Below are 20,978 nucleotides of genomic sequence, written 5' to 3'. Positions count from 1 at the left end.
TGTGTGTGTGTTTGTGTGTGTGTGTGTCTATTTCTGGATGTTTTATTCACCATTCTAAGCCGTGAGGTTTGAGATCTTGCATTATACAGGGTGTGTTTGTGTGTGGAAGTACTTTGCCTCTTACAATCTTTCATTGTGGACGTATAAATACAAGCTTGTGAGTGTTGAATATCACCACATTAAGCACGTGAATGTAAAATAGTACATGTATGTGTGAAAGGTTTCTATGATTGTTTCTGTGGGAGGTGAAAAGAAGAGTATTTTACTGTACATTAACCTTTTAAAAGTTTGGTGTCAGCAAGCAGGGCAACAGTTTTTAACATTTATAATAAGATAAAATGTTTCTTGGGCAGCAAATCAGCATATTACAATGACATCTGAAGGATCAGCAAAGGCTGCAGGAAATTCAGCTTTACATCACAGGAATAAATTACATATATATATTTATATGCATTAAATTAAATTATATTCATAGTTCTTTTAAATTGTAATAATATTTCAGAATATTACTGTTTTAACTGTATTTTTGATCAAATAAATGCAGCCTTGGTGAACATAAAATACTTTAAAAAACATAAAAAATAAAATAAAATCTCACCAACTACAAACTTTTGAACAATCGTGTATGTAATGATATACAGCAGTCCCTAAAATGTATTTGGACAATTCAACCACATTTAAGGATGTATTACTGCCATTGCATTAGACAACAAAACAAATAGCATTTATTTTAAAGACATACTGTGTACAGTAGCGCAAGAATTTATTTTTTTTTCAAGCAAAATATTTCACAGAAATAACTTTGTTGGGTTATCAATGGCAAAGTAATAGATATAATGTTCAAAATGAAGATAAAAAGACACTGGATGTAAAATCTTTGAGGAACATGCACCAGTGTTAACTCTGCAGTAGTGTGTGTGTGTGTGTGTGTACCTCCATGACAAGTGTGTGTGTTTGAGACGGCACACACTCCAGCGCTTCATCGGAGCAGCAGCCTCCACAGCGGCGCAGCGTTACACACGACGGCAGGAACAGATGATGTGTCTCCCACGGAAACTCCCGCCAAACTTCCACCAGCGTCTCCCTGGGATGACAGCCGCTTCTTTGATACACATCTAACCACCTCACCACTGAGAGAGAGAGAATACATGAGTTACACTGAATTACTCTTCACTCTTTATGGAAAGTTCCAGGTTGGACACAGAATCTGTGATATGCGGTTGTATAAGACTCTGTTGACATTAACACATTCTGGAAGTTTAATTAGACAACCTGCCTCATAATGATATGAAAACGAGATTATACATGCGCATAAATGGGTTATACATCACATATACACATAAATATTAATGCAAGGATCTGAATTATTGATGCAATATCTGTTTTGTGTAGATGTGTTCTCAACAGAATTCCCGTTGCTTGATTTTTCTCAAGATTTGTTTCTATCATGACACACCAGTCTCACGTGAATGTTTAATGTTCAAATCTTGTGGCTTGTACTTTAAAAACAGTATGTATATATGTATATATGTATATACAGTATATACTGCTACATAAAATATGATGATTAAAGTGTAACATTATTATGTAGATTCTTACAGTGAACTTCCAATAACATAAATAATCACTGAAATCAAGGTTAACACTTTACCTTGTAAAAGTCCCTAAGACAACAACAGTAATATTGTGCAATATTATTCTAATTTAAAATAACTGTTTCTATCTGAATATATTTTAAAATGTCAAAGCTGAATTTTCTCCTGTCTTGAATGCCACCTTTACTTCAGAAATAATTATGATATGCTGCTCAAGAAACATTTTGTATTATTATTAATGTTAAAAACAGCAGCATATATTTGTGGAAGACATTTTTTTTTTTTTCAGTGTTTTTTTTTTCAGATTTCTTTTATTTAATGCAGAAATCTTTTGTAAATATCTTTGCTTTCACAATTTAATGAATCCTTGCTGAATTTAAATATTAATTTCTGTAAAAAGAAACTGTAGGTGTACTGTACTGTATGGGCCTTTATGGGTGCAATGCAATGACACAGTATCTGCCAAACAGGTGTTTTTCCATGAGCACTGAGGACCAGAATGATTCATTTGATTATACTCCGTTTTATTACATATTATATAACCTCACTAAATTAGTAGTACACCTATGAGAATAAGACAACATAAGAAAGCAAGGCTCACTACCTTCTCCAGCTCTGTGGCTTTCTGTTGGCACCCAATGGTCTGACTAGAGGAAAGGAAACAGACAAAGCGTCAGATGCAACATACAGCAGAGACAATAACAAAAGCGCACACTCTATATGGTGCCATGAAGGGCTGATTCCAGTCAACATAATGCTGAAAACATTTGCTTATAATGTTTTTTTTTTTACTGTTTATTTGTGCAAGAGCAGCATAAAGGTGGATGTCAGCACCATTCACACAAACATGCCTCTCATACGGCGAGATCCACGCACTGGAACAAGGTCACTGTTGAGGGACAAAGCAGACTTTGCACTGCAGCGCAAACAACACACACATGCACTGCTTCCTTGCACCATGTCTGACTTCTTACAGTGTGGGTAGTTTTTCTAGGCCATCACATTCAGTTAATACCCTCACATTGACTCAATGGCATCAAATAAAGTTTCAATGCAATATTTATCAGAAAACAGGCAGATCATTGCACGCAGGCAGGGGTCCGCAGATTGCATGTTGCAATATGAGGTTTGAGTCGGTCTATTCCTCGCCTACCTCCTCCCTTGGTGCCATTGTGAAATACAGCAGTCAGCTCAGAGCTGACTCATGGAGACACATTAACATTCACTTTCTCTTTCTGAAATGCACATACACTGACAATTACAGTTCTTCCAGGCTTTTTATTTTTGCAAAAGGTTGGCTGGATTTGGCTGCATCATGGCTCTTTCTAAGAGCAGTTGAGTTTGAGCACCAATCATCAGCTCAGCTGCCTCATTCTCCCACAGTTCCCCTCTACCTGCAGCCCATGGATCAGTCTGGCATCTGTGAATGGACTCGAGCATTAAGAACTGAGGTTTTCAATCTGAACAGCAGGTCTGAAGCACTGCTATCTCATCCGTGATCACATGAAAAAAAATCTGGGATTTTTCTTATTTTAAACCTGAAAATAAACAATGTTTTAGGATGTTCAAGCATTAAAACTATAGAAAAATTATGATGTAAAATGAAGAAAAATATTTACGATTCCGCACCTCACTGAAAAAAATAAATAAATTGGTTTAGGATATTATTTAGAATGAAGTTAATTCAAAAATGGCTAGTAAAATTCACAAAGGATTACAAAGAAACAACAAGAAACACAATGAACATGAAACACTCAAGCAGAAAGAAAGAAATTGTATTTTCTAAAAGATACTTTAGTAATCTGTTTAATTACTTCAAATTAAATGAATCGCAGACATATTTTTTTTTACTTTGTATTTCTATGCCACTAATCGAACATTATTAGGGTGATATTATAAAAAAATACAATAAAATAAAAGCAAAAAGGTGCGTTGTCACTAGTGGTCTCAGATTTCTGGACTGCACTGCACTTTCTGGATTGCAAACAGAAAATTCTAGACACCACTGACTGCCAGTGTTGCCAGGGTCTTGGTTTTCCCACACAATTGGTCTATTTTGAAAATGCAGCTGTGGAAAAGATTTTTTGGGATAGTTTTTACCACAGCTGCAAAATGTTTATCTGTAGACAAAGAATAATGAAAATAGCTTTTTTTAATTATGTACTATGTTTTGCTATTTTTACTATAAGTGTATTGATCCTATATTGAACCCAAGGACCGCAAGAGAAAAGATGGGGGTCCTGTTTGATGTCATCTCACAAACTACAGATTACATGAGTTTCACCAACATCAGGAACTGGATTTCAAAGGGATAGTTCACCCAAATTCAAAATTATGTAGTTAATAACTCACCCTCATGTCGTTCCAAACCCGTGAAACCTCCGTTCATCTTTGGAACACAGTTTAAGATATTTTAGATTTAGTCCAAGAGCTTTCAGTCCCTCCATTGAAGCTGTGTGTACGGTATACTGTCCATGTCCAGAAAGGTAAGAAAAACGTCATCAGAGTAGTCCATGTGACATCAGAGGGTCGGTTAGAATTTTTTGAAGCACTGAAAATAAATTTTGCTCCAAAAATAGCAAAAACTACGACTTTATTCAGCATTGTCTTCTCTTCCGTGTCTCTTGGACTAAATCTAAAATATCTTAAACTGTGTTCCGAAGATGAACGGAGGTATCATGGGTTTGGAACGACATGAGAGTGAGTTATTAATGACATAATTTTGATTTTTGGGTGAATTATCCCTTTAAGGCAGTTTAACTGAGTTTGGCATTAACTGCATAACGATGCTTGTATGAAGACAAAATAAGACTGACTGTGGAAAGAAGAGCCAAGAGCGATTAAAAAAGAAAAGATCATAAAGTATTCATTGTGAAGATGTGTACAAACTAAAACTTTTTTTTCAGTGTAGTTTTCATTCCTTTCGGCAGAGTTGTCAGCTTTGGGATGAAAATTTGTCTGGGACCTGGCAACCCTGATCACTGCCCACCTGGCAATAGCAACTTCAACATCACTGCACACGTGACACAGAAACACCTAAAGGTCAAAGGGTTATACTTTTGAAAATCATGCCATACCTCAGCATAGATTTCAGGTGCACTTACAAATAGCAGCATGCAATGAAATATACATTCGGAAGGTTTACATTTCACATTCAGCATCATCGAATATACTAGAGTCAAACTGCAGGCTAAAAGAAATAAACGAAGTTACAGCTAAACACAACAGGAAAAACGATGAGTGGAGCTGCATCATTACGAAGACTTATGTTATGCATCCATAAAGCAGAGCTCCGGTCACACGTACACCGACCCCGTACCCCTGCGCTTACGAATAACGGAGATGCGCGAATTCAGTGCATTCTGCCATCCAGCCTTCAGATAAATCTCGCAACGCTATTGGTGCTAACAATAGGTGTCTGTTGACAAAAGCTCGTATAATTAAAGATAAAGATGAGGAAAGATGTACGTCACTGTCTGTCCTTCTGAGACCCAGAAAAAAAAAAAATAATAATAATATTACAATGCATAAATATTTATTAAAATATTATTCAAATACCATATTCAATAACATATTATTTAGCACTCATTAGTACTATACGAGATATTAGCCTATAAAATATTATATATACGCTACTATATATATATATATATATATATATATATATATATATATATGTATATATATATATATATATATTAAACATTTTAAACACATTAAATTACATAGATTAATAGATTAATTAAAAAAAATATTAAAAATCTTCTAGCGTTATATTATATGGTTATATTATAAAATTATTTTAATGCATCACATTATAATAGAGGCCACACCCCCATGTGCTTTTGAATACCCTAAGGTCGCTTTAATGTGTTCTCAGACAACACTAAATACAAAACACGTCCACTGTTGTGATCACTAATTTGGTGTGTTTTTTATTTATTTTTTATTGCAGCATTACATCTTTAAAAGCAGCACTTTTTTCATGCTCCCAAACGTCAATGACCGGCAGGTTATTTCAACACATAAAATGCTCAGAAGAGTGTGTTGTGCATTAACTCAACTCTACAAAATTCATTTTACAAGCAATAGAGAGGAATCTGCTATAAAAAAAGATACTTATCAAATCTGATGTGATAAAAGTCAACAAGACCAGAGTAGTTTAATTAAATTTAAGCTTAAAGATTATAAAGAACACACACTTTAAAACAGCTAAATAAACAGTAAGTACTGTAACTGTACGAGCACTGTTATGCTACTGTCCAACTTTTTGAATGATAACAAAAATATTCTTATTATTATTATAATTAAAAACATGTTCTTACCGGTGTTTTGGCACATTGTGTTGGTGGTATCCTGGTCAATGAGACGAACTGAAACATTCCCAGAATAACTCGCAGCTTGGTCCCCATTGTTTGAGTTCACCAAGAAAAGTCAGAAATAGTTGTCTAAATGATATAGGTATAGCAGGTCCAACGTCCAGTCCTTAAAGTTGATAATTCTCTATGAATGATTATTCCACTTTCACATCCGAATCCAACATCTTTGATCCAAACAGTGATAATTTACTCAGTAGATTCTCAAAAAACAAGGCAATTGTCATCCCTTTCATGATTTAATGAGGAAATGAAATGACACAAATTAAATATCTTAAGTTTAGGTAAATGAAGAAATAGACACAACATGGACTCCTTGAGTATAAAAACAGGCTTCTGAAATTCTTATGGTCGTGGCGTGTATTTATTAAAAATAACTAGCTCTATAGCTACAATAGATCCCAATATGTTCTTTTACAGGAGAGTTTTCCATGCATTTCATTAATACCGGCTCCCTCGCAGCAAAATTCCCGGTGGCACTAGAGTGCGTCCTGATGGTCCAGATAAATATATCCGGTGACAAATAAATATATCCTCAAGAATCGATGTTAAGAGCCTCTTGAAGGTCTCTGCGTCTCCCATCCGGCATTTCAGACCCGCTTTGTGCGGCGCATCCTGTGCTTCTGTAGGTCACCAGTGAAATCATGCCCACCAAAACACATGATGACGCTTTGCTTGTCAGACAGAAGATCATACAATTAAAATGTTCTACATATACATAATCTACATTGTCAACATGCGCAATGCAATGCACGTGCGCCTATATGAAATACGAATTAGAGAAATGCACCTTGATATGGTTAAGGTCGTTTCTTTTTTTGCCCTTCAGGACTCGCACGCTCCGCAACTCTCGGTGCGCGTCACCGTTGCGCTCGTGGAACTTTTCTGTTTTTTTCCTCCTGACGCGCAGACTTTGCTCGCGCGCAAACCGGCACAGGTGTAATGCTCGCTCATCGCGAGGGGGACAGTTATTAACCGACGTCCCCCGTCTATTTTTCAGTGCTTTTCCCTGTCAGGGCGTTTTTAAGGAGACGTGCATTTTACAAAGGGTTTAGAGAGAGTGATAATTATAAAACAGCTAGTTTCGTTTTGGATGTGGACTGGCTAACGTACAGCAGCGATAAACAGTTAAAAGCGAAACTGCGCGGCTATTTCCTTAAGGAGATAAATCTCACCCGAGTAGATCTAACCTCATGGTTGACTTGAATAAAAAAAAATCACATTAAATCACATTTCAAGGTTAGGCTACCATAGAAAACATTTTTAGAGTGTAAAAACGAATATGACGCGAAACACCTGTTCACCTGGCGGCACCCATACCGTCAACAGGGACTATATTTTCCCGCGGAAGAATGGAACTTAAAGGGACAGTTCATCCCCTCAACTTTTACATAGAAGCACTGAAAAGAAAACCTGTTTTAAAACCATTTTCTAAAGCAATTAACACTTTGCTGTGCATCATGCTTAACAACAGCCAACTATAGTCAAAGATTACAAACTTTCGCTTGCTAATGCAAAAAAAATAAATAAATAAAAATAAACATAAATAAATTGGATATAGAAAAAATGGTTTTAAATCCATTTTGTAAAGCAATCTAAGACTTTTCTGTTCATCAACAGAAATGATTCTATTATAAACAACACATCCTTAGAAGTCACTACTATTCAGATGTAAAATAAGTTGAACAGCCTCTGAACTGATTGATTTAACAAACTAACAAACCTGAACCCACTAGACTTTGCTTGCATGTGAAGACCCTCAACATCAGCCACAGGTATGTTTGGGTTATACCAAGCAAAAAATAAATAAAATTCATGTGGGCTTCAGGAATGCAGGCTGTTCTATCTCTCCTGGACTGCTAGCAGCATTAAAGCTGACAACCGCAAATAGCCCTTTCAGAGTATAACTCTCTAAAGGCCTTCTGGAAAACCCAGAGTGGTCAGGAGAGAAGGTCCAGTCATCACCTATCCAAATAAACAAACTGGGCCAAGGTCACAAGATTTCACCATCAATACTGCTGAACTGTGGGCAGTGTTGTTAGTACCGAAGTAGTGAAGACTCTTCAGACGATGCCCTTGAAGTGTTTTAAAACTTAGAAATTGCTCTTAGACAGAAAAGCAGATTAAAAATCATCCCTGACTCATTCCTGAAAGCTGGTATCTCCAAGATCAGACCTGAGCATAGAGGAGCACCTGCATATGGGGCCATACCATATCAGTAAACCACATCAGACTGAGTCCCAGGACGTGGAGTCACTGAACAGACCAGATCGTCACCATCTGCACAGGCTTCGGTAATGTGAGGCTCCTCTTACATTCGTCTACTATAGTAGATTCCAGAATGTCTGGAAAGAACATTGCAAATTGGGAATGACGTAGTTAGAGGTATTTGTTTGCTAAGAGGAGTTAAAAAGCGGGGCATGTTATTACTGTAATATTTTTCACAAAATGTGTTTTTACTGTATTTTTGATCAAATAAATGCAGCCTTGGTGAGCATAAGAGACTTCTTTCAATGACATTAAAAATGGTTGTAAGAAAAGCGGAGAAGCAAAAATCTACAGAAACACACACACATTCGTGCAGATGGAAACCTTTACATAACTGAGATCCATAAAATATTGAATTATTAATCACTTCAAAACCTAGTGACATTAGGGCTTGCATTAGAGTGATTTGAAACTAAATCAATACTTGATTTATAAAGATGAAGGCTCTTTGAATGTCTTTTGAAGAATTTAGATTAAATTTCAAACCCCCCAAATTACTTTTCCATTCTTTAAATAATGCAATTATTTGTATATCTAAAAATACTTCATTTTGGGATCTGTGCCTTGTGACAGCAGAGGCCTGCAAAGAGTTTGGTTCCAGCACAAGAGACTTGTTTAATCTAGCTGTAAAATAACATGTAGGAAACGCATTTATAATGCAGCCTAGATCTGTAACGTGGGTGAAAGAAATTCAAGATAAGATTATTTGATGTTGCACTCAATATAGTTGGAAAATAACCAGCACCTGAAATAAAACTCACACTGGACAGCACTGACCTGTCCATCTGTATAACATTCTTCCATGAGAAACCGTCTCCCACACACACACACACACACACACACTCTGAGCTTTACAAAGTGCACAATGTACAGTGGTTTCAGTGTTTTCAGTGTTTTGATGAACTACTTTATCAGGAATGCAATGTTTCCATAACACCCTTTCCAGGTGCAGTTACAATGTCGCCTTTAAATGCAGGCAATACAGTAAATGTACAGGTGTTTAAAACACCTCATGAGGAGCCATGCTGGCCTATAATCAGCCTGATTTGCCTTGCACCCTCTGTGACCTTAATCTGATGGAGTTGGGTGAAAAAACAGAACTGGGCTAAAAAAAAAAAAGAGTTTTGGCTGATATATTGCTGCGTTCATATATTTAACACACTGTTACCCTAAAATACTATTCACTTTTCAACATTCATCTACAGCTTGCACTCTCTCCATAACTGTGCGATGTGGGTTTAGCTCTGTCTTTTCCTTGCTTTATTTATCTTCTCCATCACTGCGGATCTTGTATCTCTCCAGGAACTCAGCGTGCTTTTGTCTCAAGATCTCCTGCTGCTTCTTAAAGCCGTTCACTCTGAGGAAAATCAGACAGCAGCTTGATCAAATACTTTTTTTTTTTTTTTTTACAATTTCTGAAGAAAATCTGAATGTGCTATCCCATGCGAAACTCATTGTCATTATGCAAGGGCATGGTTTACCAAACGAGGGGTTGCCGGGGGAACTGCATAGGGTTGATGAAAAGATAATAAAAATGTCATGAAAATAATAATAATAATAATAAGGCTGCAAGATAATCCTGATCTATTTTAGTGCAACTATCAAATCAAAGGCTGTGATTTCTTAACTATAGTCCATATGTTACCCAGGGAAGCGCAGCACTGTGTTTAGTGCAAATGCGAGCAACTCATGATCCAGTGTTTTCAGTGTCTCAGAGTTCATGCCATCTCTGTATGCTCTGAGAGTTTCACATTCATCTGGGAAGGCAACGTGCAATAGGTTTACTTAGTTTACATATTTGCATATAATGCATATTTGATATTTACATATATAATGCACAGCCAATCTCTTACACTGTGAATGTAATGTTGACTGAAACTATATCACAATTAAAGAGAGTTCTGAATCTATTTTAAAGTCCTTTAAAAAACATTATACAATGCTTAACAGATCATTAGTTAATATATATTCTTAGCTAGAAATATGAGATAATGATCTTGTTAATGTTTACTAAGGAACTCACCAAAAGTCCAGCTACAATGTCAAAATAAAAGGGTAAACAATATTAAATAACTAAACTAGTTACCTCTATGTCATGTGACCATTGACTGAAATATTGAAATATTTACTTAAAATCTCAGGGAGTGCTTCAAGTAAATATTTTACATCGGGTTTGGCTGACAAAAGTTTTTTTATATGGTGCCATCATGCAATTTAGCATTATTCTAATTCCTTTTTTTTATCCAATGCAGACACTTTTTATCCAAAGTGACTTTCAAATTACATTAACCTTCAGTTCTTCATCCTCATTAGGGGGTCTAAAAAGTTGCTAATAAAGAACAAATCCATAAAGGCTGTCTAATAACATGAGATGAATCTACAATCATCTTACTTTATCTTTCCTTTACATGTTAACAACATGTCCCCTAATGGTTTCAAACACTCCAGCTTCTGTATTCGAAGCCTATGATGTGTCACACGTGCGACTTCAAAGCGGTCCCCACCTGGCTCTTTCTTTGGACTTGTTGTAGATATCAGTGATGACTCTATCCTTCTCATCCATGAAGTTATTATGGACCTCTTCCAGTTTCCTGCTTGACAGACCAGCCCAGAGGTCAAAGGTGAACAGATTTACTGCCAACATATATATTTGGAGCGGTAAACAGACATCAACGATGTGCCCACATAACTTTAGGGTCACATTTAAAAGGGCACATGGTTACTGACAGGGCAATAAAACATTTGATCATTTTTCAAAACATTTTAAGTGCACTTCTGCTACGCTTCAACCAAGCAGCATCTGTTTGTAGAAGATACTTAATCTCAGTTGCCTAAATCAAGGTGTAAAAACATTTAGCTGATACTGGAAAGCATAACCAAACATCAGGGATTATGGGAAACCAAGTGAACACACACTACTGGGGTTTGTCTGGCTATGTGACAGACAAAATGCGTTTCAAAAACAAAACGTCGTTATCACACACTCATCAGAAAAGCGGCGTATGAACAAACGAAAACATTTTGCTCTGCGTTTCATTCAAACAGTTGCAAAACACTCACTTATCCGCGCAGCATCATTCAGAGTGTTGAAAAATATTAGGCTGGAACACTGTGCATGTTGACGTCAATACTGTGTATGCCTGATATGTTTTAGGGCTCACCTGAACCCAAAGTAATGTGCGGAGAGACTGAGTAGCATGGTTAGCATGCAGTAGCCAACCAAGCGCATGTTGCGTTTCTTTCTCTTTTCCCGCTCCTCGGCCGTGTTCTCCTGAGGCTGGGCCTGTCTGAACTGCTCCCAGTAACGCATGCTCTCTGCAGCCTCCGCACTGACAAACACAGAGACACAACACTCGTCACTTTGCCACTGAAACATAATCGTTTTTTAAAACGTGATTCTTAAAAATATCAATTATTTTTAAAAGTAAAATTCAAAAAGGGGTTTTAGCAGTGATGCCATAGAAGAACCATTTAGGCTCCTCGAGCCTTTAAGTGGACAGTGCTTAGAAGAACTTTATGAAAACACAATTATTACACACTTTTAGGAATCTTTTGTACACTGGAAAGTAGAGTTGGGGTACTCGAAGTTGGACTCGGACTCGAGTCCGGACTCGAGTCCAATTTTGAATGAACTCGGACTTGTCACGCACTCGGGTGAATTTGTACTCGGACTTGACACGGACTTGAACATTTTGGACTCGGAAAATATTCCGAATACAGTCGAGTCCGCGTCACGTGTAACAATAAAACCAGCATAAAATTGAAATGATAAATTAATGAATGTCTCCCCTTCTGTCATTTTACTGCACCACACCGGCAGGCAGAAGTCTCATGCTTGCAGACGAAACACGCACCACTCACTGGATATCAATGTGGATTAGTGATGGGAAGTTCGATTCTTTTCCGCGAACCGGTTCTTTCGGACGGTTTGATTCAATAAACCGGTTGAAAAAAAAAAACAGTTCACCGGATACATAATCCATTGCGATGTATTTGTTATTAAATGAACTTACGTTTCGTCAGATTGCCCTTCATTCAAGCCCTCGGTTTACCCGCACTCATTACATTAGCACAAAATCAGTTCAGAATCAATCACCAAAAGAATCAGTTCGGTTCAGACGCGCTGTGAGTCAGTCGGCTTCATGCTGAATCACGAATGCGCAGTATCATCAGCTCCTCGGTTCTCGAATCGGACGCGTCCGAAAGAAACGGTTTTCGGTTAAGTTTACTGATGATCTGAAAACTGATACAACCGGTTCTTGACTCGAGAACGAGAATCGCTCAAAACCCGGGTAGGAAAATCTGACAGGGTAGGATAAAATGTCAGGACACCGGCACGTGCTGCAGTTCAGTATCATCAGCTGCTCTACTCATGTTCATGTTCTGTTTACTACAAACTCAGTTTGTGAATCTGTCATCATTAACTATAAATACAGTACAGATATTTCATAAATCATCACTTATTCATATTAAACATGGAGTCTTTAGAGACTTAATTATTGTCCAACTTCCCTGAAAACTTTTTATATATATATATATATATATATATATATATATATATATATATATAGTTTTATCACACTTTCCGATGTTTAACAAAATACTTAAAAAATTACACGCATGCGCAGTAGCCTATCATCAGTTCATCGGTTCTCAAATCGGACGCCTCCTAAAGAAACGGTTTTCGGTTCAGTGTACTGGTGATCCGAAAACCGATGCAACCGACTACCAAAGACAGCAGCAGCAACCAACAGATGCTGCACAGCTCAGCATTGCAGGATTTGCAAGACCAGAACTGACCAAACAAGCAATGCAACTTTATGATGCAAGTTCTCCAAGACAACAAGAAATTCATAATGTCATCATTAAGGATCTCCTTATTGGTTGCACTTTACCTCTGTCAAATGTGGGGGAGAGGCATTAAATAACTGAATGTCATCTTTAACTGGAGGACAATATAGTGTGATACAATAATAAAATAGGTTCATTTGTATTTTCATGCACTTGTAATACAATAAAACCTTTGAAAACTTTTTTGATAGGAAACTAGTTCTGTTGACATAAAATAAAAATGTTCAATGGCAATGACTAGATGTAACAGTGGTATTTTTTTATTAAATTTTTATATTGCCATTGGTTTAATGGGTTGAAAGGTTAAAATATTAATAGAATGTAAAAATGTACAATACCAATTTATAATCTTTTTTAATTTAATTACTTTCTGGACTCGGGCGGACTCGACTCGGACTCGGCCTTTAAGAACTCGGACTTGAGTCCAACTCGACCCCTTTTGGACTTGGACTCGGACTTGGACTCGATGTTTGTGGACTTGGTCTTGACTCGTACTCGACAAAGGTGGACTCGGACCCAACTCTACTGGAAAGGTTCTTTGTGGAATCATTAATGCCAATAAAGAACCTTTATTTTTAAGAATCTAGCACATATACCTAAAATGATCAGTCAACATGAACCTATGACATTTCTTAAAAATATTTATATTTACCACATATTATTCAACAAAAATTGCTTTCACATTCATAATATTACATTAAATGTATAAACCTTCTTTTGAAATTACTCTACTTTTCTGCTGACCCAGAATATTAATATTAACCAGACATATGTTTTTTTTTACACACTCTGAAGAAAACATGACTGCTGTTTGTCAAATCTTGTCACCGTGATGATAGGATGCTCTGAGTGGTTGCTAGGGCATTGCTATGCAGTTGTTAAACTGTTCTGGGTGCTTTCAGCATATTGCTATGCAGCTGCTAAGGATATCTGACTCTGAGTGGTTGCTAGGGCTTTGTTAGGAAGATGCTTGGAGTTGCTAGGGTGTTCTGAGTGGTTGTTTGGTCAGTTTCTGCTGAATTGTTCCTAACTTTTGACATAGGATAAAATTAATGAAAATTGGGATCAAATATTATAGTCTTCATTTTGGTTTAAAATGCCCACTTTTACTAATTCAATAAAATCCCATTTAATAAGATCAGGTTGATTGATTATGGCGCTAACAGTTACCTGGGGTTGCTGGTGGAGCTGGAGGAGCTGGAGATCGGCCCTGCAGCATACTGGTACCTCAGCCTGAGGTCATAATCTCGTCGGGACCCTTCTCTGCTCAGCACCCTGTACGCCTCGTTCAGCTGCACAAACTGACTGTGCAGACCGGGATTGGAGGGGTCACTGTCAGGGTGCAACTGAACATGAGAAGACGGACATTTTTGTTCATATCAAGACAATGACATTACACTTATATATATACATTTATCAATTTCAACAATTCCAAGAACATGAATTACACATGCACATTTTTTTTATTATCCTTAATGCATTGAATTCATAAAAGCACCAGATTAATGTATGTCTCATATTCAGTGAACAGAAAATACCACAAGCCTCATCTTTATGACCTTTTCACCTTTTTTACTCCAACTTGTTCTGTAAGTCACATCACTCATAAAGCTTTAATCTGCTTCTGACTTGGAAACAAAGTGCCCTTATCCCCAGTTTGTACCCTCATCTCCTGTCACACACACAGGCATGCAGTGGTCCTATCTTGTCGTCACACCGCCTCCTTCATCTGTAAACAGATGTTTCTCTCTGCAAAATTGTTTCATGTCTTTCGCTTGCGTCCCCTGATACAGTCTCACCAACTTATTTAATTGCTTTAGTTTTTGACATGTTGACTATCCAACAAGATAATTGTGCCTAGTAAACTCGAAGATGAAACGAATCAGGGATAAAATTCAAGAATAAGTGCTTAAGAATTTAAGAATATGGGAACAGACAACAGTCTCTCTGCTACAACCGAACAGCTCCATCTAGGGGTTAGGAGGTGAAAAACTAGCCATCATTTTTGTACAACCATACAACATTTTCAGAATGCATCAGGATAGGCTCTGTATCAGCAAAAACTTCTGAGGATCTGCTTCAATTTTTGACAAACTAAACTAATGCAAAATGCTTTGATCACACACATATTACTACCTGCTTTTCCATTGTCAAAGCGTACAGATGACAGAATAAACAAATAAACATTTTAAATAAAAAGAAATGGCAAAAATAATTGAAATAAAATTAGTTCAACTGATGATAAAAAACAAGAATAACTATAAAAGTGTCCATACTGGGGGATGATAATGTTCTGGTTAATATAAGTGATCGTAACACTGGACTCATTAACCAAAATAATAATAATGCCTACAAATGAACCTTTTTGGATTGGTCGAAGAATGCATTTTTAATTTGTTCCAGTGTAGCATCTGGTTTCACCCCAAGAAGTTCATAGTAATTGGTTGATGACCTATAAACAGAATAAGAGAAAATAAAAACATAATTTCTCAACACTGTCTTCATAATGACAAGATTCATAAAACTCTACAATAACAGTCACTGTACAAAAATATGACTGCAGCCAAATCTCATAATCTCATGCCCTTGATGATAATTTACAAAATGTAATTAATTAGAAAACTGATATAACAGCCTGAATAGAACAATAAGTCAAAAACAGATTTAACAATTATGTCAAATTAATCCAACACTTATGTCTCTATAATATTCTGGTCTATAGATGACAACATCAGCGCTGAAGAATGCATTTACATAATTGTTCTGGATCAGCACTAATAGTTAACATTTCAAAGAATATCAGCTCACATTCAGATTTAGTTTATATTTTAACATCATTGACAGATTTTTTTTCAGCATGAACTCAGTTATTACACGTGACCCTGAACCACAAAAATAGTCTTAAGTGTCGATTTTTCTAAAATGAGATTTATACATAATCTGAAAGCTGAAAAAAAAAAAAACTTTTCATTGATGTATGGTTTATTAGAATTGGACAACATTGGCCGAAATACAGCTATTTGAAAATCTGGAATCTGAGGGTGCAAAAAAATCAAAACAGGGAGAAAATTACCTGTGAAGTTGTCCAAATAAATTCTTAGCAATGCATTACTAATCAAAAATTAAGTTTTTATATATTTACAGTAGGAAATTAAAAAAATATCTTCATGGAACATGATCTTTACTTAATATCCTAATGATTTTTGGGATAAAGGAAAAATTGACATTTTTTGGCTAATGCTAAAAATATACCCCAGCGACTAAAGACTTAAGATTTTGTGGTCCAGGGTCACACACACACACACACACACACACTTCCAAAAGTCAGATTTGAGAGATAAGACGTTACAATTACCTTTTTTATATTTTATTCTGTGGCAAAAATGGGCTTCAGGAAAAACAGAGTAAGACTCGAGTAACAGAAAACACAGGGACTCAGATTTGTTTTAAGCATTTGAGCTAAACAATTTTGGTTTTGGAACATAAATAAAGTTTGGTCGTGCGTACCTACGCGCAGTACAGAGTGAGAACAGCCGCTGAGCACTTTTACAGAACCACAAACAACCCGGAGAGAGATGAAGATGAGCCTCCAACAGCATGATGCTCCAGTAGAAATAAATTATAATACAGATGAGAATCTAAAGAATGGTTGAGATATGTTATTAATGGGGATTATTATAGAGATAAACATTAGATTTTCTGGATGTTTTGCTTTAGTTTTTGCTGCAGTTTCAGCACGTTCAATGGATCCTGTATTATTAAAGTTTCAGCATGCTGAATGTGTACTGTCTGGGTGAGGCTTAATCATTTTAGCGAGCTGAATGCATGTTGTGTTAGGATGAATCTTTATCATGATTAATGCATGCTGTGATTGGATGAAATTTGATCGTGTTCAGTGCATGTTGTTTTAGCTTAAAGCTTTATTATGCTGAATGCACATTTTGTTTGAGTAAGGTTTTATCATAATGAATGCACGTTTTGTTTGACTGGAGCTTTACGTGTTGAATGCACGTTGAGTTTTGTTGCGAATACATACCGCTCAGCAGGAGCCCACTGAAATGCAGCCGGTCAGCAGCTCTGCAGGAGATCCTGAATGCACATGAGAGATTACACAAACAAACACAATTTATACAATAGTTTAGGCCACTCTTTAACATCTGAAATTCATGAATTGATCTAATTATTGATCTAGGGTTAGGGTTAGACTTATTTATAGTTATTATGTGTAGACATTAGTTATCAAGTCTGGTCCCCATCAGGATTTTACAACAACAAGGAGCACACACAGTGTAATTCAGTGTAATGCATTTGTTTCCTATCCAAACATCTACATTAACTTAACATCATAAACATGGACAGCAAGTCCAACAGGAATCTATGACTAATAAATAATAAATCTGGCAGCTGTCAAAATACAGTGAGCAGCTAGAAGTCAGTTCACTAGGTTTGAGACAGCCAGCGAAACTGAAATCACACGGTAACGGTAGCTAATGTAATTGTTCATTAATAATCTAAAGTGTAATTTCATCCCAAATAGGACACGACCTTAAAACGTTCACAAATAGTTTATTTAACCGACTGATTAATGTGTTTTATCAGTTTATGTGACACTCTAATGCACTTTCTGTGCTGTTAGCTTAGCTGCAATGCTAAAAACAACAACAACGACGACAAAGTTAAAGGAAGCGTGCAGCTTTGCACACCAACACCGCTCAAACTCGCTGTAAATCTCATTAGTGAGACATAAATCAGCGGATTAAACACAAATATCGGCGTCACCTTCATTGACGGACACGCGCAGATCTGCTGTCATGTTCTGCTGCTTTCATAACGCTTGTTACATAAAGGACAAAGTGTTGCATATCAGACATACAGCAGCTGTTTACCTGTTTCCACTGGGTTACTCTTTATTCACATTAATAATATAATTGTGTTGCTACAGTACAACTGTACATTTGAGAGAGAACTAGATATGAATTAATCTAAGGCGTAAAATTAATTTTTTACTTTCAATAAAACATTTTTTTTATGTTTTATTATTACTTTATGTATTACTTTTATTATGTATTTTTAAGAAAAATAGTGGACTACCTTGTGAATAAATATCATCCTAAATAAACATAGATTGTTTTAGGATTGCAAACAAATTAGAAATGTATGTTTTTACCATTCAACATACATAAAGTGTAAGCAGTATTTATGTTTGTGCCGCTGTCACATGCGAGGGTTGTGTAACTCCTAGTGAATTTTGGAGAAATGGCAACATTCAGATATATTCAGTATACTTACAAAACCATTAAATAGCTGTTCTGTGCAACCAGGGGTCAGTCAGATCAACAGCTAGCAAAAACACACGAACATGCTTCACAAGTGCAGTAAAAAAGGTATTCATTCAGTTTAAGTCCATTCAGTTTGCTTTGAAAATTTAAAATAGAAAATATTTTTTCTGTCACTGGATATGTTATGATGAAAACCTCTCCACCTTAAAGTAAAAAAAAAAAAAAAGATTGAGAAGATTGATCATGGTGAGTCCGCACATATAATATGTCCATAAATATAAGCAGGTAAATGCAATGACCTCAAAGAAAGAAGGGAGGTGATGATCGAAAATGTTATACTGAATGGCTTCCATCAGAAAGACACAATTTAACCTTGTACACTCCTCCACCAACCTGTTATACGCAGGAGAACTTACGTTAAATGTGTTTTTGTTGTCTGATTCTAAGCCTGTTTCTTACAAAGATCGAAGATGTAAAATGAAGTGCCATCTTGAGTGTGGCACAGAGGGCGGTCAGCAGCCCCCATTGTGTCAAACTAACACAACATTCTGTGCCATGAGAGGCGATATTACCCAGAACTCTCAGTGCCTTGTACAAACAATAATAATTATGTGAGAACTGAAATGTTAATTGTAACACACAATTCCAAAGTATGGTGTCTTTTATTTAAGAATAATATATAATAAAGCTTAATAATAAAGATTATACATATGGTTATTATATTCAGTGTCATTATCAGAGGGCAAAATGCCACAATGCAAAAAATCTGTGTTTTGTGAATTTCATAAAATAATCCAATAGTAAGCATTGATTATAAAAGCATTAACAACTGAATTATAAATAATTGAATTTAATTATAAATAGGCATTGTTTCTATTCAGTGAACACACTAATTCAAAATTACTCTCATCTTAACCCAGATGTGCAGTTTGCACGTGATGTGGGTAGAAAATGTTTTGCTGTAATGTTTCCTTGAGCAACAGCGCCTCCTAGTGTTATCAAAGCAGCACTGCACTGAGAGAGGGCGCCTTCAGCGATCAGCATCGAGTTATCCCAAATACTGCAAAACCACAATATTATTATGTAACAATTCAGCTGATGTTTGAAAAGCCTCTTTTTGTTCCAGATAGATATTAAAAGAGAATGCATGCCATCTGGAAGAACAGTCACTAAACAGGTTTTTAGCACAACTCTCCATTACTCTTGTCATTGTTCAGTAAGTTATTATGTAAGGAGAAAAGTCCACACCTGCTGACTAAATAGTGCAAACACCACGTGCACTCAATCGCTGGCCCATAACCAGACTCAGGATCTCGAGTCAAAGCTGAGATCACATGAGGGACTATATTCCTGAAGCCATGACCGCTCTGGGGTTTCAAATATACAAGCACAGATACATTTGTGATAACTATCTTAATTGTAGGGATTTAATGATGCATCCCGAGATTCTGCATTTGCTTAAAATTTTGAAATTATACAATCTTATTAGATTAAAAAAACAATTATCATGCTGCATGTATGCAACATCTTTGTTTGGACTGTGATTAAAATACAGTGTTTGGCTCTATTTTTAAATGAAAAGAGCACAGGCAAAGCCTAAGTTTGTTAATATGAAGAGTTTTCTTTTAATTCTATTATATATTTATTAGATTCAGGGTGTGTTTTAAAGTTTTTGACATATTATATATTTCAGATTCATAAAGAAATGTGCAACAGTTTGTCCAAGCAATATAAAAGGACATATTTTAATTTATTATTTGTCTTAAATCTCTGATTCTAGAAAAAGAAAATGACTATTTCATGATCTCAAGAACATGTCCAAGTCACATTCCACCTCAGATTAAAAAGAAAGAAAAAGAAAGAAAGAAAAATCTTCTAAAAGAAAAAAAAAGATCTTATTATTATTTCATTCTTCTTGCAAAATTTTATTTCTTGTCTCTTTCTTTTGATTTGGGATGAAATATAACTTAGACATTTTTTTGAGACTCAGCCTGTAAGAATGCATTCAGAGACACTATACATACCATTATAGTGCTGAGACTATTCCCTTCTAACCACAGCACTGTCAGGACACAGATTTCCCAGAGTGTATAAAGTTCCTAAAGGAAAAGACAAAAGAGACAAATTCATGTAGCAGGCCCGTCGTCAAGGGGGGGCATTGGGGGGCAGTGCCCCCCCAAATGACTTTTTGTGCCCCCCTAAACGTAACGCACAGAACAATTAACCAAACTTGCATTACTGTGCATTCACACCGCCGGCGTCGAGAGCGTCAAAGTGGCCCGAAGTCATTCATTTTCAGTGTAAACCAGCGGCGAGGAGCGGCGCGGCGCGACTTGGCCTTTGAGAGCGTCGAGCAGAGTTGAAATCAAGGCAACTTTATGGTAATGAGCTATGACGCGGTTGGGCAGCAATCAATCGGAACGTAGAAGTCCACCGCTTGAGAGGATTCCAGAGAACGCAGCTCCGATCACATTAGTTCCCAAGCAAAATAGAGGACAGGTTGATTATTGCTGTTTCGCGTTTGCAGTAATCTATGATGTGTCCCTGTTTGTGTACAGGGACATAAAAAAATAATTAAAAGTGATACGTGGACCAAGGTATCTGAGATC

General features: G+C 36.4%; 2 protein-coding genes across 4 annotated transcripts in view; both read right to left on the bottom strand.

Moving 5' to 3' along the window:
* The window catches only part of LOC128027669 (vascular endothelial growth factor A), an 18,969-nt gene extending 10,003 nt beyond the window's left edge, over positions 1 to 8,966 (bottom strand). Inside the window, exons 1-3 of the mRNA XM_052615471.1 lie at positions 5,921 to 8,966; positions 2,200 to 2,242; positions 934 to 1,130 (exon numbers count right to left, since the gene is read on the bottom strand). Of these exons, the coding sequence (XP_052471431.1) occupies positions 934 to 1,130; positions 2,200 to 2,242; positions 5,921 to 6,007 (327 nt within the window). The 5' untranslated portion in view covers positions 6,008 to 8,966. The remainder of the gene's footprint in view (positions 1 to 933; positions 1,131 to 2,199; positions 2,243 to 5,920) is intronic.
* Positions 8,967 to 9,115: 149 nt separating this feature from the next.
* Positions 9,116 to 20,623, bottom strand: LOC128027670 (dnaJ homolog subfamily C member 4-like). Of its 3 annotated transcripts, XM_052615473.1 has the most exons (9): positions 20,609 to 20,623; positions 20,394 to 20,468; positions 17,127 to 17,179; positions 16,598 to 16,728; positions 15,452 to 15,542; positions 14,261 to 14,436; positions 11,401 to 11,568; positions 10,744 to 10,830; positions 9,116 to 9,596 (listed from the first exon to the last, which is right to left on the bottom strand). In XM_052615473.1, the coding sequence occupies exons 4-9, from the start codon at positions 16,687 to 16,689 to the stop codon at positions 9,500 to 9,502; spliced, it is 711 nt and encodes a 236-aa protein (XP_052471433.1). In that variant the 5' UTR covers positions 16,690 to 16,728; positions 17,127 to 17,179; positions 20,394 to 20,468; positions 20,609 to 20,623; the 3' UTR covers positions 9,116 to 9,499. The 3 variants fall into 3 exon arrangements, with proteins under 3 accessions (XP_052471433.1, XP_052471434.1, XP_052471432.1); XM_052615474.1 differs by lacking the exons at positions 20,394 to 20,468; positions 20,609 to 20,623 and adding an exon at positions 17,870 to 17,970 and having other exon boundaries at positions 16,598 to 16,693; XM_052615472.1 differs by lacking the exons at positions 20,394 to 20,468; positions 20,609 to 20,623 and adding an exon at positions 17,870 to 17,965.
* Between the last annotated feature and the right edge of the window lie 355 nt (positions 20,624 to 20,978).

Source organism: Carassius gibelio, chromosome A14 (assembly GCF_023724105.1).
Source record: "Carassius gibelio isolate Cgi1373 ecotype wild population from Czech Republic chromosome A14, carGib1.2-hapl.c, whole genome shotgun sequence".
In the NCBI taxonomy this organism is placed as follows: domain Eukaryota; kingdom Metazoa; phylum Chordata; class Actinopteri; order Cypriniformes; family Cyprinidae; genus Carassius; species Carassius gibelio.
Note: the sequence above shows the minus strand (reverse complement) of the source record. Positions and strands in the feature narration are given on the sequence as shown.

What these genes read in the sequence shown, in the direction of transcription:
- LOC128027670 (XM_052615473.1), bottom strand. Translation starts at nt 16,689, where the DNA reads ATGCTGTTGGAGGCTCATCTTCATCTCTCTCCGGGTTGTTTGTGGTTC. An exon ending in TCTTCGACCAATCCAAAAAG is followed by an intron (nt 14,437 to 15,451) that starts GTTCATTTGTAG and finishes TCTCATGTTCAG; the next exon opens with TTGCACCCTGACAGTGACCC. An exon ending in AAGTCCAAAGAAAGAGCCAG is followed by an intron (nt 9,597 to 10,743) that starts GTGGGGACCGCT and finishes GATTTTCCTCAG; the next exon opens with AGTGAACGGCTTTAAGAAGC.